Source organism: Crocodylus porosus, unplaced genomic scaffold, assembly GCF_001723895.1.
Source record: "Crocodylus porosus isolate Cpor-Errol unplaced genomic scaffold, CroPor_comp1, whole genome shotgun sequence".
In the NCBI taxonomy this organism is placed as follows: Eukaryota; Metazoa; Chordata; order Crocodylia; family Crocodylidae; genus Crocodylus; species Crocodylus porosus.
Genome location: NW_017728906.1, coordinates 33,460,181 through 33,476,737, shown reverse-complemented (window position 1 = coordinate 33,476,737; position 16,557 = coordinate 33,460,181). Strand labels below are relative to the sequence as shown.

The following is a 16,557-nucleotide window of genomic DNA, read 5'->3' as shown; positions in this document are numbered from 1 at the left end:
GAAGGGATGTAAAGGAACATCTGGTGTTTGCTGAACTAACCAAGTTGTAATTTGGTGCCATGGGACTTAAATGGGAGTTGTCTAGGTTACTCCCTTTAAAAACTCCCTGGATCCTAGATGAGCAAGGAGATTCAAAGTTATGTTGACAGTGCAAGTCTTAACCACTATTCTTGACTTTTGAGAATTATGAACATAACCTTACTGACACGTTAGCATTAAGTTTGTGTTTAATTCTAATCTCACAAAAATGTGACACACTGTCCTTTGGATAAAGCAGAAACACAGCGAGGGTTAATGAAGTGCAGGTCATAAAATTAGTTTTGTGTATTCACTTTTAATGAAAAAAATACCATATGAATAGAAATGGAAGTATAACAAAGACTCTTAAATTGATTTAGGAAAATACAGTGATAAATAGAGCAAGGAAAACAATCATTTTCACTCCCAGTTATCTGTATATCATTTAACTGCTCAGTCCCTACTCAGTCATTTATGCTCCAAAACAGCCTACAAAATATAGTTTTACTGAAGTATTCACAGTTAAAACCATAAAGTCTTATTTATTCACCACTGTAGTGTCCATACATTATTTTTACATTTCTTGCATGCCAAAAAGTACAAGTGACTTTTAAATAGAAATGAATCTCTAACAAACCATACAGTGGAGGAAGGAAAACTTGATTTCATCTGTTTCCTTTCCATTTCATAACTTGTAAATTATTACTGGCAATGTGCTGTGCTTATTTGATCAAAATTATTTTTGTAAGCTACTTTTTCTTTAATGTGCAATATCTTGTACTTCACTACCAAAACCAAAGCTGCTGTTGTCACAGTGCCAATTAATAAGGACATAGTTTTTACCCAGAACCAGGAGGTTACATTTAGGATAATTTCCAAACCCTTCAGGCATGAAAAAATAACAACAACCCCCCAAAACTAAAATTAAAACACGTCACAGCGTTCCATAGATTAACACTGCCCCTTGTGTATGGCTTAGTATGGTCCAACTCCTAACACAGAGACTATTTATATCAGTTTCTAGTGTGTCTATATTTTCTTAAATTGGAAGAATATCTTTAGAAAAGAAATCCGATCTACTAGAACATATAATGGGGATAGATATACTTCAATTATGTTACTTGAAATAAGATAGCCATTATATAATGAATAAAATATCCATTATAGTAAGCTACTGGCTGGCAAACTTTAAATTAAATATAGACTTTTACATATTCTGTATTTGTAGTAAAGTATTACAGTATATTAAAGAGAACCTTTTTTAAAACCTCCTGGCCAGCACAAAACAAACACTGGATTTCACTGCCCCATAATAGGTAGCTGAGAGTTATGAAGACCCCTGTCTCTTTTGGTACTGTATTCTAAGCTTTTCCAGTTGTTCTACACACTGCGTCTGGGCCAGCTTCAATGTCCGATTCTCTTCTGTCAGTGCTGCATACTCCTCAGCCAGCTGAGCAGCATCCATGCTCTCCTTTTCCGCTTGTTCCAGTCTAGCAATCAGCTCTTTTCTAATGATTAAGAAAACACAAAGAGTAAAAGATGAACTATGTCATACATGGGATATGTGAAAGGTATTAAAGCGAATTTGTTTTCTGGGTTGCATTATTCCAGACCAGTGACTCTATGGATTTAGGCCCTGACTCAGGAAAGTATTTCTATTCAAAACTGCACCTAGTCCAACCTATGTTTAATTTCACTCTATGGAACTGCCATTTACCTGCCTAAATTTCAGCAGCTTCCTTAAGTGCCCTTCCTGAAGAGAGACTGATTTAAGCATACACTTAAGTGATTTCTTGTGTTTCTTAGTAAATTATATTTAATTAGCTCTTCCACTACAGAGCTTCATTTGTAGAGTGCCAAATCCTATCTTTCTTTGACAAATAAGATGAACTGGATTTGGCCCTGAGGACAATGCCTAGCATAGGTCTTTTGCAATGTCATTGCTCAGGGAAGAATCTTGGGACCTAAAACAGAGGTTTCGCATCACTTTTTATGCCCTGTAGTTCAAATCTGCTGGGATCCTCTTTGCACTTATAGAAAGACTTGGCAACACATTCCTCAGTAAAGGTCACAGCAGCCTTCTCTAGACCTTTTTCATCCAGTTTCTTCATAGAAGACTTCATAACATTTGGAACAAGTATAAGGAAAGACCCTGCCAAGGAGACAACTACATAAATGGGGTCCCCTCTGAATATGGATTAAAGGATGTGACATAAGAAGGACTAGAGAAATTGTTTTCAGATGTTTAAAACTTCATAAGAGTGGAAGTATTTCAAGTACAGTGAGCAAAATCTTTGCTCCTTTCTTCCAAATTACTCTGCATGTAATGATAGACTAAAACAATGTAAAACTTTCCCCCACTCTAGTATATGTGCTCCTGACTAATTTTTAAAGACATTTTCCATGTTTTTTAAAATCAGTTTGAACAGCCATTTTTAGTTTGTTTTCCCCACCTTTTTTGTTCAAACACCAGTCTTCATAATGAGGAAGAAATGTACATGTTGAGGCTTATAATTACTGATCAACCAGGTGTAACATTATCTAATTATTTAATTTTAAATGCACAACCAGCTCACTCCCTCCAAATCCCATTTATTTCTTCCTAGATATTAATCTATTTCTCTAATTCTGAAATGCTTTCCCTTCAGTAGCCAATCCAGTATGAAATGAGTGCTCTCAACTTTTCCTGACCTCAACAGGAGCTGAGCATGGATGAACAAATTGTTAATGGGCTCGAGCTAATTAGCAAAACAGAATATTAAGTTTTTTTTCAATAGAAGACACATTTGGAAGTGATGGGATTTATGTTATCTAATCTGACTTGGTCTGCTAAGTACACATGCAATTTAGATGGCCCTTTCTCTTCATCCCAAGGACAGAAATGTATCTCAGCAAGGAAACTACGTATGAGTGTGTCAGATATGGAAGTCCTATTTCTCTTTACTTTGGTTGATTTTGCAGCCATTAGATGGTGAGTGTTGCAGTTACGAGGTCTCTGACCTCTCTTAATCTCTTCTAGCACATCAGAGATGAGAGGTGTCTTGGACTGTACCACACTGCTAGTCTTGAGTCCCAGGCTGCTACCTCCAGGACGGAGTCATAAGGTTGCAGGGCCCTATGCAGTATCAGTTGTGATTACATCAAACAGGTCTCACATATGTCTGGCACCTGTAAGTCAGTTATTTCTGAGAGCAATGGCAATGGTAAGCAGTGACCAGATAGCTTCATTAAAGCAAAATGAATATACACATAATCTTAGCCTACAAGAGGCTGAGAAGCCTCTTTTGTTTTACTTAAAAGCTTCTTTTGTGTTACTTAGAACAAAAACTTTAAAGAGAAGACAAATCTTAAAGCAATAAACTAAACCAGTGATTCTCAACCAGAGTGCTGGGGCACCTTGGGGTGCCATGAAATTCTCTAAGAGTGCTGCAGGAAGTGTAAGGAGATAAGCAAGATGTGAGGAGACAAGCAAATAAAGGCAAAGTTAGGCTCTTCCTGTCTAGCTGCTCTCCCATCCTGACTGCCTTCCCCCTCTGCATGGAAGTAAGCGCTGTAATAAATAAATTAGTTTTTAAAATGGGGGGTTTGCTCAATTCACAAAAGTTATGGAGGGTGCCTTGAATCTGACAGGGGATGCCTTGAGTCTAAAAAGGTTGAAAAGCACTAGTATATGCATGTACAACTTACCAGGTATCTAACTTGTCTTCCACATGGCTTCTTGATAGGTCTAAATTTCTTTTATACCTTCCTCCCCAAGAGCTCTATGGTCTGGCTAGCTTGGTCTGTTCCTTTCACTCAAACCATTTCTTCTTCCCTGCTTCAAGGAGAATCATCTTTCATAGCTGCAAAGTCTTCCTGGTCATTTAGTTTCCCAGAGAGTAACTCACTTTGTAACTCTTCATAACCCTGCATTCTTCTAATGTATTCTTCCAGAACATCCTCCTATTAAGCTAAATTAATGCATTCATACAGGAAAGTCTTATAATGCTATATAAAATAACTTCCCCTCACAGACCAGAGTATCGCTAAAATAATTGTATCTCATTTTTCTAAATGATGCAGCAACTACACAACAATCACAGGTGGGCCCTTATGCACCTGCATGGTTCTACTTGTGAGCAGGCTCCACAATCTGGAATGATTTATCTTGTTGTGTGTTTTATTTCAGCTTTCATTTTTTATAACATAATTTTGTTCATTTTTGTTCATTTTTGTTTTCATGCAGCTACGGTTATTGTAATGTCTAATGATTTACAAACCTGCTGTCCCAAATCTATTTCCTACAAAGGCAGTAAGGAGAGAGAGTGCAATACACCCACTGGGCACATCTACATGTGCCATTAATGTGCAGCAATAAACTCCAGAGCTTATTGCTCCACAGTTTATCGCTCCTGGGACACTCCCAGGCACACCATTTACATGAATCAGAACAGCTCTGGCTGGCAGGGGCCCCTGAGGAGGTCAGCCTACCAGCCCAGGGCTGCTCTGACTGCACTCAATGCGCTGCGGAGGGGCTGGCTGGGGCATGAGGATGCTTCCGTGTGGGGCTAGCTGGCAGGCAGACCCTGCACTGAAATACCCTCGTGCTATAGCCAGTCAGTCAGCATCAACACTTGTGCTACTTTGCATGAAAAAAACCTCTACAATACAAGTACTACCCTGCCAGTTTCCTGCACCCTAATAGGAGCACACATGTAGATGCTGTTTTACAGCACAGTTAAATAGTCAACTGGACAGTAAACATCTCGTGTAGATGCACTCACTATGGTACTTTTAAGTTACTGAAGGGTTCTTCAACTTGGGAGATGCACTTGCTGATGCAGATTTCAGGCTCCTTTACACCAATGAGGCAATGAAAAGCAGCTAGAGCAAAAGATAGGAGCCTTTATCTTTCTGTTTGTCAGGTATAACTATAACAAACCATACTTAATTTCTCAAAGGCTTTTGTCTAAAAAAGTTTCAATTTTTTTTTGTTTAGCAGAATTTCATTAACAGTGGCAGTATCATAGCCCATGAGGTGCAACTGAGGCGTGATGATTGCTAGTTGAAAGAAAACTTTTACAGTATTTTTAAAAGCACACTGTTAGTGACCGACTCATTCCTCTTCTCACTGCTAAAACCAGTTCTAGAAAAGGCAAGGATAAATCAAGCAAACTGTTCTTATTATGAAAGTCACGCCTTCCTCCCTGAGGCTGCTACCAGTGGGAATATTGCCTACCTAAAAACTTCAAGATCTTGTGCAAATAAATGTTATGGATGAAACGCTCCAGTTGTATCCATTTAATTGTTTTAAAAATGTTAGTCCTTTGAAACGTCCTTTCTTCAATGTTGTCTCTTGGGGCTAAGAGAGAATTTGTACCAAATCTATTATTCCATTGGTTGTTATGCTAGACTGAAGGCTTGAGCTCCTACGGGCTACCAGCTGCTCACTTCTGAATGTTCCAGGGACATTGCTTCAAATGTATTCTTAATTGCTTTTGTTCTTCAGTTATACAAAGAAAAAGAAGCTGAACTGAATATTCAGTAACCAGCATCTGATAAAAAGCTTCTACTTGTACTATTTTAGGAAAAATACTGGCACTTCTGAAAGTCAAGCACCGGTTACATCTGCTAGACTCAGGTCAGGAGTAGAGCACGCAGACATTATAGATCTGTAAATGAAAACCTTGCAATACCTTCAGCAAGAGAGGCTTTGAGCAAGTATCTTTTCCAACCTCTTCTACAAATACAATTCATTCCGTGTCAATAATGTTGGCTGGGGATCCGATTTCTTAAACCAGCTTAAATAAGATAACTAAGATCAGTTTAAGCCTTCTCTCCCCACTTGTTTGTTTCTGGGCTCCTTCTCTCCTCCCTACGCTGCTCAGCCCACACCCTAGATCATCTCTCCCAAAAAGCGACTCCAAGCTCCATTAAACTCAGGCAGTATAAGGAGCTGTTTGCTTCTGAGTCAGCAGAACCTACTTATTCTTTTCCCATCAGGGTCAACACCTGTTGACAGGTGGGTTGATGTTTCAGACAGATACTACTAGCCTGTTACAGAAGCCTAAGATTAGAACACCAGGGGACTGCTAAATGTTATGAATGGTATGGTTTATGAAGTCCACAAAAAAAGATGAGGCCACCACCTAAGTTTTGCTTGTGACCTAATCCAGAATTTGAATTTGGCTTTCAGAGGTTAAAGAATACCACACTAAGCTATTGCACCATCTAGCCTTTTGTTATGGACTCCTAATACATAGATCTAGCATTGTGCAATCAGTGTTTCCTTTAAGCAGCTACACTGTGTTTAAATATTAACAGAACTGATAAAGCATTTTGTAATATGTTGCCAAGCTACTTGAATCTATGAGGAAATCTGAAATGTACTTCTTCAAAGTACATGTTCATTTTTCTGGGAACAATGTAGTTTTACATGGCAAAAATGCAATGAAATGCAAATCCTACAGGACCAAAAAGAAATGAAAAAACTGGCATATTCTTAATGAAAAGGCCTTTATTCTCACTTTTGAAGTAAAAGCTACTTCTGTGGAAAGTAGAGATGGCTTTTTATTTCATTAACTATGAATAACAATTATAACTGCAAAGACCAGATAATTCTGCTAAATCTTCTTGAAGAAATGAAGTAGAGAAATTTGCATAGAGATGGATAGTACCACCCAGGTATTAACTTGCAATTGGGGTGGTGCTGGACTGCTTTTGCTGTGTGAGCCTTATTTCAAGGACAGCTGACATCAGGGTCATATGCTTGTTGTAGCACCCTTTAAAAAACTGTCACTGGTTGAAGGCCAGTGCCTTAATACTACCAGTTCATTCATCATTTTGGGGTAGATTTCAGCACAGGGGGACCTAGGAGAGCAAAGAATTGTAATTAATTGGCTTCTCTTTGGGGAGAATGCTCCCTTTACATAATCAAGTAACGGCCAGCAACAATATGGTTTATGCTATAAAACAGAGTCCATGATACAGCAAATTACAGCATGCCAGAAATGAGCAGTTCCAGCACCTCAAGGGTGAGTGCTGACAGCATTATAGAACAGGCTGACCACTCAGTTTTTAGTGCTTAAAGGCCATTTTGCACAGGTACAAGAAATACCCAAGATGCTAGTCAATGGGTAAATGGAGCATGTGTAATAATCAGCAGAATATAGTCAGTGCATTTGGCTTACAAAGCTCCTTTTGGAACATCCACAAGTACCTCAAGAAAGCTCACTGAAGAGAGACAGAGGTCTTTATTTTTGCTTCATTTGCTCAATGTGCAGCAAGGGTCAAAAAGGTAAGAAACATGTTAGGATACAGAGGCATGAGCTAGGAGATAAATAGTATGTCAAGTATAAGTTGCTATTCCATGCACCAAAGCTGCAGCCTCATCTGGCATATCATGTGTCATTTTGGGGACCCTGTTTGTAGCAGGGGAAAAAACATTCATCTGAAAAGACTGAAAATAAGGAATACAGCTAGGCAACATGTAAATAAAATAATGAATGGTAAAGGGAAGAGAGGATAGTTGGGGAGTATACAGTATATACAGAATATGATTATCATGGAGTGTATCTAGCCTGGATTTTAATTGGCATTAATTTACTCCACAGTGGGTGCAACAAGATGTTTACTGTGCAGTAGACAAATTGACTGCACAGTAAACATTATGCATCTATGTGTGCCCCTATTAAGATGAAATAAACTAATTTACTCCACAGCAGGATAGTACATGTTGATACAAGTACTATCCTGCTGCAGAATTTTTTACTCAGCAGCAGTGCACGTGTGGATGCTGATATGGCTGCCTGGGGCACAAGGGTCCTGCCAGCTAGCCCCGCACTGAAGCATCCTTGTGCCCCAGCCCCTCCACAGCACACTGAGCTGGGGGGAACAGCCCCAGGATGGCAGCTGACCCCTGGGCTCCCTGCCAGCTGGGGCTGCTCCGACCCAGCTCAATGTGCTGCTCTCTTGGGGGTATGTGTGAAAACGGGCCTGGAAGCAATACAATTCAGTGTGATAAGCACCAGAGTTTATTCAAGCACACTAATATACACATGTAAACATACCCAGTAAGGCGGTAACGAGCAATTGAACACACAGTTGGCAATATTTAAGCACCTAGAAACTAGATGTTAGGGAACCCAATCTGCCTTGAGCAAATGGCTACCCTGGGATGAAACTGCCTAGGGACATGTTCTGGGAAGTGGGTGGGGCAGTGGCTTTAATTAGTGCAGCTCCAAGAACTGCTTTAATTAAAGCACCCAGAGCATCACATGTATCAGCATCTCCATGCTGAAAAATGGGGGGCTTAAGTGCCCTTCCTCATTTTTCAGTGCAGGGATGCTGAAACATATGACACAAGTCTGCTGAAGTACTGTAATTACCATGCTCCAGCAGACTTGATTAATTGAGTCTGCTTCAACATGCTGTAATTACAGGACATCAGAGCAGCCTCCCTGCCCATGTATAGAAGTCCATTATATATTCTATGTAGTAACCTGTCCACATAGCAAGGTTAGGCAGAAGGCAGGGCAGGGTGCCATGTATGGTGTCTTCCACCTAACTTAAGACTAACTTGGCCAACTAAAGTTGCTCTAAATTTTTCAAGCACTAACTGTACCCTGGCTTTGACTTATGTATCTGGACTGTGCATCATTCATCAATTCTGCTTTTACGAAACAGTAAAGCCTATTCAATAATCATGTAATGCATCTGCCACATGAACAAGATATTCAATTTGATGGAAAGAGAGCAGATACAAAACTGATCAAAGCACACTTTTTTTTTTTTTACCCACAAAATTAATTTGTGGAACTTATTGCCACACGACATCATGGAGGCCAGGCACTCAGGAGGCATCATAACAGAACTGAATGTTTATATGAATAACAAGAATACCCAGGTTTATAATAATAGAGATCTGAAAAATAATCAAGAGCTTTGGCAGGGATATCAATCCTAATGCATTGGTGTATTAAGCAACTTAAATTTTGGGAATGTAACTTTACCTGGGACAGGTTATCACATAAAAATGTGTCTACAGGGTTTCTCCCTCTGAAGCACCTACTAGGGACAGTATATTGAATTATATAGATCACTACTTTGATTCATTATATGAATTCTCATGTCCTCCCATTAATTTGCTTTTGAATATAGTTTCCATGTATTGCTTCTCAGAAGTATTTCAATGTGTTAGTAACATTTCTAGCAAGGATGGCTTAGCAGGACACTGAGATGGAGATGAACATTGGTCAAGTCACAGAAATCCCCACCCCTCAGTAATCTGAATGCTGGTACCGCACACAGGCTTTACACAAACAGCCCATGCCTTTGAAAGGAAGAAAGGGAAAAAGAGAATAAGGTAGATCCTTCAAAAGGGAAGCGTACTCTTAAATAAGTGTTGACTACAATATGTGTAGAGAAAAGGAAGGGAAAAACATGCATGACTGAGAAGAAGAGTGATCCCAGACCAAGTGATAATTGCACAATATTTTCTCCAGAGATATGTTAGAAGCATCTGGGGGAGGAAAGAGATAAAACCAGACAGAGCTAAGAATATAAAATTATAGCAGCAACCATGACAACTCCAGTATTTAACTACTTAATCCAGGGTCATTAGCTAGTAATAGCAATATGACAAGAGCTCAAAATAACCAGCCATTCCATTCCTTTCACCCAAACATAGAGATCCAAAAACATCTGTTATGGAAATACATGTACATTTCAGGAACATAAATTAAATTACATTCCTGGGTGCAAATGTGGTGCGTTCTTGCTTCCACACCCCTTTCATTCTTTTCTCTCTCTCTGTCTGTTCCAGGCTGATTCTGATCTCGGATCTGGACACTCAGCTAAATTCTCTGCTGATGTTAATTTGAATAAGTCACGTAAAGACCACAGCATCTTGCCCGTTTACACCAGCAAAGAATTTGGCCAATTTCCTTTTAAATTCTCACTATTGATTACAAATTCGACTTCATTCTTTTTCTCTTTTCTTACATTTCGTTCAAGAGCAACATCTTTCATTTCAACACCTCTTTCATGTTTTCTCTTTTGCTCTACCCTTAATCCCCCCATCACTTGCATTCCGTTGTGAGATACAAATTGAAGCCAAATTTGGTCAGTGGTTTGGGCAGAAAAGTAATAAGAAAAAATGTCAAAGACAATGTTTTGTTCTGACACTATTTTGACATTTTTAAAGCGAGGTATTCTGACTTTCCATTTCAGGATGTTTCATTTTGAAATTTATACAAATATTTTTGCGGGTTTTTTTTTTAAAAAGATATCGCCCACCCAAAATGGAACAAGAGGCTGTTTCAAATTGAACAAAAAAATTGTTTAATCCCAAATTATTATTTTTAAAATACACTGTTTTTATTCAGGTTTTATTTTTGTTTGTTTTGCCAAGGGAATAAAAACCAGACATTTTCATTTTGGATCAAGCTGAAATTTTTTTATTATTATTATTATTTTTTAGTTTGGTCAGCAAACTGAAAAAAACAATTATTCACACAGCCCTTGTCTTTGGTTTAGACCAAGCTATCATCTTTTTCAGTATACTGAAAAAGGTTTTCGTACCACTCCCGGTAGTGCTTGTTGCCAAGTGACATTTGACCTTTGAATTCCACAGGTGCGCTAATCTCTGGAGAGGAAGTTAAGAATGCTGGGAGCCATCCAATATGCCATTTGTTAGCTTTTGGTAAAATGTGAGATAAGTGGGAGAAGAATGTTGTACAGGCTACCATTTGTTTAAAATATAATGGACGCATTTTACATTTTCATCTACTTATGGCACTTATTACTTAAGAAAATAGTTTAGAATATTTAACTATTACGAATGCACATTTCCACAGAATCAGATTTAAATTGGTGGTAGTTAGGACTTTTGCAATAGCATTCAAATTATGGCTTTCAGAAAGATCAGAAAGAGTCCAGTATTTCAATCTTCTGTCAGTTAAATTATAAATACATTAGGATTTAAGACCCTTAGTGCCATCCCTCTTCTTTTAAAAAAAAGCAAAACACTCTTTCTTTCTAACCTATTGAGCATTCAGTATGCCATTTCATTTCAGGCACTGTGATCTACTCTAGCCTACAGAACATGGACATTTACTCACACCTATCTTCTCTAAAAATGTTGTGCTGTTTCTGTCTAGAAAAGTAAAGTACTACACAAAAAGCAAGTCATCTAGATATTCTCTTTTAGATAATGTGATTTAATTGCTGGTGAAGGTGCTGAATTGATGTCCTTATTTGTCTGGGCATTTCTAATGCACCTTCCACCCTGAGCACTCAGTATATAATTAGGAGGCATGTAAGAATGGACTACAAGGAAAACCTGTCTCCATCCTCTCTCTAATTGCCTTTCAGCTATTTGAAGACTGTTATCAAACCCCTCCTCTAGGCTAAATAACCCTGGGCGTGTGTAGACAAAACGGAGGTTTACTTCACCCTAAATTGAAGTGATGGGTTTTTAAAAACACCGCTTCAGTTTAGGGTGAAGTAAATTCCTGTGTCGTGTACACCCCTCTTACCTGCCTCTCCGGCGCCGGGGAGAGGGAAGGAGCTGCCCGCAGGCAGAGCGATCCCTGGGCTTTGGCAGGGGGAGGGGGTGCAGGTGCTAGTGCTTCCTTCTGTGGCAGCAGTGGCCCCCCCAGGCAGCATCTGCCTGCAGGCACCCGGCTCAGGCGGTCCCAGGGGGCACTGCAGGCACAGAGGGAAGGACCAGGTCCCCACGCAGCTCAGGCAAGCTCCAGGGGAAAAAAAGATTGGGTTGGCCCCTTTTCTTTTTAATTCGATGGAGCCTGCCTTCCTTGGCTGCTGAAACGCTGCCTGCATACATAGGTAACTGGTATGGGGTGCACAGGGGTGCACATGCACCCCCTGAGGGGGGCAGTGCTCCCCCAATGGCTGACACTGATGCTATCGGTAGGGCTGGTGCCCCCTGACAGGGCTGCCACCATCAGCAGCTTCTGTGGGTGCCCCTCCAGATTCAGGAGGCACCAGTCACTCATGCCTGCACAACCCCGGAGAGCAGTGCTTCACTTCACGGCTGCAGGGCAGCAAACTAAAACTCCTCAAAGATGTTTTAGTTTGCTGTGCTCCAAAATCATTTAAGGTGCATTACGCTGTCTAATGTGTTACAGCAGCTGGAATTAATGTGCAACACACCGCCAACACATGCAAACACCAGCGCCATTAAAGCAGTGCAAAAGCATTTAACTTGCTGTAAAGTGTCATGCACATGCCCCTTGCTTCGTGTACACACGCCCCCCCTAATTCTTTTAGTCTTTCCTCAGAAGTCTCGTCTCCCAGGCCCCTAATCATTTTTATTTTATTTTTTTCAAACTGTCCACATCCTTTTTGAAGTATAGGACATAGTACTCCAAGTAAAGCCTCACCAGTGCTGAATAGAGCAGAAGAATCACTTCCCTTGATTTGCAAGTGACACTCTTGTTAATATAACCCAGTATTTTGTTTTCTTTTTTTACAACAAGAGCACACTTTTGACTCACATTCAGCCTCCGGGTCGTTCTCTGTAGTATTGCAGCTTAGCCACTCATTCCCCAATCTATATTTGGGCACACAGTTATTCTGTCCCAAGTGCACTTGTCCATGTTGAATCTCATTTGATTAATTTCAGACCATTTCTCCAACCTATTCAAGTCATTCTGGATCCTAGCCCTACCTATGAGATGACTGCAACTCCAGCCAACTTGGTGCCATCTGCAAACTTGCTATGCATGCACTTGATCCCATCATCCAAATTGTAATTAAGATATTAAGCAATAAAAGACCCAGAACAGACCTCTGGGGAACCCCAATTGATACCTTCTCCTAACTAAACACTGAGCCATTGACAACTACTCACTGGGCATGTCTACACATGCATTTGGATCTGAGATCAGTTTACTTGCAAGTAAACTACTTGTGAGTAAACACTTCTGGGCAGAGGTCTATACATGCAAGGACTTGGCAGCAGATTTGCTGCTCTTAGCATCAAACTGGTGCCACCTACTGCAGCTCTGCAATAGGCTCCTGCTGCCATTGGGGTGAGCTCCAGGTTCCGACTGCAGCTGCCAGCAGTCATCAGTCATCTTTAAAAGCTAGTCCCACTTTCTGATCCCTGGCCAGCCACTTCCTTGGCCAGGACCAGTGTGCACAGTGCAGGGGCAGCGCATGGGAGCTCTTTCTTTGCCCACTCTGCCTCCCTGTGCCATGGCTGCTCCAGCCCGTCCCTGGCTGCAACAACCAGCTCCCTAGACACCTGCTGGCCACCCCCCCAGGCCTTGCTGGCCTGCCTGGGTCCACCACATGCAGCAACTGCCTGCCTGGCCACAGCGTGCTGTCCCAGGGCTGTGGCGTAGTTGCTGCCCAAACCCCATCCAGCTGGCTAGGCCATAGGCAGAGACGCTGACAACATGCTGCTAGACACCACAGCCAGAGTTGCCCTCACCCTTCAGAGCCTCCAGGCCTGCCGTCTCTGGCTTGGCCAGACCAGCCAGGACTGGTGGCTGCACATCATCCAGCAGATTTGGGATGACAAGCAGTGGCTGGTAGCCTTCAGAATGACACAGGCCACCTTCTGGAACTTCCTTGCGCAGCTGTGGCCATCCAGCCATCCAGCTGTTTCTCCCAGCAGACACCCAGGTGGCCCTCATCCTGCTGAAGCTGGCCACATCCAACAGCCTTTGCTATGTGGGCCAACTCTTTGGGGTGGGCAAGGCCACTGCTGGGAGGGCCATCCTGGAGGTGTGCGGCACCTTCCAGAGTATGCTGGGGCACACAGCGCTCTGCATCCACAACCCCTTGGTGGCAATGGTGGAGTTCTGTGCCCTGAGCTTCCCCCAGTGCATTGGGGTCCTGTCTGGGACCCACATTCCCATCACCTGCCCATCCCACAGGGACTGTCCCTACTATAGCTGCAGGGGCTTTCACTCCATGGTAACCACTGCAGCACCTTCAAGCATGCGAGTGCCAGCTGGGCAGGCAGTGCCCAAGATGCCTGTGTCTTCTGAAGCTCCACCCTGCCAGCCCTAGTGCAGAGCAGCCACTTTTCACTGGGGGTTCTGGACCTGCAACTAGGTGCTGTGGTGGTCCTGTCCCTTGTCATCAGGGATCTCGCCTACCTGCTTCTGCCCTGGCTCATGTGGCCCTACACTGGCCAGCTGGACCCCCGTTTGGCCCAGGCCCAATTTAACTGCTGCCTGTGCAAACGCGCCCTGGTGGAGTGAGCCTTCAGGTGCCTGAAGGGACACTGGTGCACCCTCACTTCCCACCTCGAGTTCACCAAGGACAACCTCCCCTGGGTCATCATCGCAGCGTATGTGCTGCATAACTTATGCAAGGCCCGGGAGGACCTTGTCTGCAAGGCTTGGGTGGAGGAGGCATGGTAGGCAGTAGGAGCCCTACCTGTGGTGGCAATGACAGCAGCAGGCCCACCTGCTGAGGCCCCAAGTGAGCTGCACACCCAGCACTGGGGGCCAGGGCACCAGGTGTGAGAGGTACTGGCCAACCACCATCTCTTGCACTCACTGCTATAGCCAGCCTGGACTACTACTCACAGACCCCCCCACCCCATCCTGCCTATCCATAGCAGTATACTCACTGCAGACACATCTCACAAAAACAAAATTTTTATTCCTCTTACATCAAACAGCCCCCCTTCTTCCTTCCTCCCCAGCAAACACAGTCCCTCCACCACCCACCCCATCCATCAACAATAAAACAACCTCTTCTATGTGCAAACTATTTACAACAATGTGCTTGATGTGTGCTTCCTGGGGGTCAGGAGCTATTGGGCAGAGCCTGGGGTCAAGCAATCAGCACTCCAGCCTCTGGTTGTTTCTTTGGGTGTGTGTATGCCAGGGTGAGCCCGGTGGGTAGGGGGCTTACCCGGGGGGGACGGTGGTTGGTGGTCCCCTGCCTTGGGTGGCTCCCCCTCTGGCAGCCGGTGTCCAGGGTCAGCAAGGCCAGCGTGCAGTCCCATTGCAGGCAGCTCCGGCTTCATGGCTGCGTGAAGCCAGCGTGAGTAGCAGCCCTGGGCCCTGGTGAGGGAATGGGTGGCAGGGAACCTGGGAGGGGGCCAGGCCAGGGGCTTTTGGCTGCTGGAGGTGGCACATGACCTCCTTCCAGACCCATGAAGGACCTGCTCTGGGCAGTGGGTGGCTGCCAGGAGGCAGGCAGGGAGCCAGGAAGTGGGTGGCATGAAGGTAACCACCACCACCAGAATGATGTCCAGAACCTGGCGGTCATTGTCCATGGCCTGCAGTACCCAGGCCAGGATCATATTCTGTTCCCACATCTCCTCCACCTGCTCGCAATTCAGAGCCAGGAGCTGGGCCTAGAAATCCTGGTCTGCCCGGTCCCACACCTCCTCGCACTGGTCCCATGCATCCTCATGGGCAATATCCTCTGTATACCAGGCCCATACATCCTCCAGCTGGTCTTCCAATGCCATAACCAGCCAGTCCTGGAGGATGTTGTGGTCCTGGGTCCATCTCTGGTGGAGCCAGAGCATCTGCAGAGCCCCAGCTGTCGGTGGCAGTGACCTGAGCACACATCCTGGCTGCCAAGTGTGGCCTCTCCTCCACATGCAGCTGCAGGACCTACAGAGCCATGAGACAAGCTGGCTGTGAGAGTTGGCAACATTTCAGAGATAAGATGCTCTGTGCCAGGAGCCATGTGCTGCCTGGCCTCAGGTCAGGGGTTGAGCATGCACAGGTAGTTTCACAGTTTCTAGGGTCAGAAGGCGCCTGAGCAGATCATCGAATCTGACCCCCTGCCATGGCAGGAAAGAGTACTGGGGTCAAATGACCCCAGCAAGGTGTACATCTAGCCTCCTCTTAAAGACCCCCAGGGTAGGAGCCAGCGCTACTTCTCTTGGAAGTTGGTTCCAGATCCTAGCCGCCCTGACCATGAAGTAGTGCCTCCTGATATGTAGCCTAAATATACCCTCTGCCAGCTTGTGACCATTATTCCTGGTCACTCCTGGTAGTGCACGGGAGAACAGGGACTCCCCCAATGCCTGCTGGTCCCCTCCAATTAGTTTGTAACAGGCCACCAGATCCCCCTTCAGCCTTCTCTAGTGGAGGCTGAACAGGTTCAGATCCCATAGCCTGTCCCCGTAGAGCCTGCCCTGCTGCCCCCTGATCATGCGAGTGGCCCTCCTTTGGACCTTCTCCATGTTGTTCACATCCCTCTTGAAGTGTGGCACCCAGAACTGGATGCAGTACTCCAGCTGTGGCCTGACCAGTGCCGCATAGAGGAGGAGTATCACTTCCCTGGACCTGCTTGAAATGCATCTGTGGATGCATGACAAGGTGTGGTTGGCCTTCCTGACTGCATCCCCACATTGCTGGCTCATGTTCATCTTGGCATCAATGATGACTCCAAGATCCTTTTCTGTACTTATGAGAAGGGAGTTCCCCAGCCTGCAGGTATGCTGCTGGTTCTTCCTCCCCAGGTGCATCACCTTGCACTTGACAGTGTTGAATCCCATCCTAATCTCATCCACCCACCCCTGTAACCGGTCTAGGTCCGATTGCAGCCTATTCC

General features: G+C 43.8%; 1 protein-coding gene across 4 annotated transcripts in view; it reads right to left on the bottom strand.

Moving 5' to 3' along the window:
* Window positions 1–316: 316 nt before the first annotated feature.
* MAP3K7CL (MAP3K7 C-terminal like) overlaps window positions 317–16,557 on the bottom strand; it is a 50,383-nt gene continuing 34,142 nt past the window's right edge. For all 4 annotated transcript variants that reach the window (XM_019528806.1, XM_019528805.1, XM_019528807.1 and 1 more), the window contains one exon: window positions 317–1,526. In XM_019528806.1, coding sequence (XP_019384351.1) covers window positions 1,346–1,526 — 181 coding nt within the window. In that variant the 3' untranslated portion in view covers window positions 317–1,345. The remainder of the gene's footprint in view (window positions 1,527–16,557) is intronic.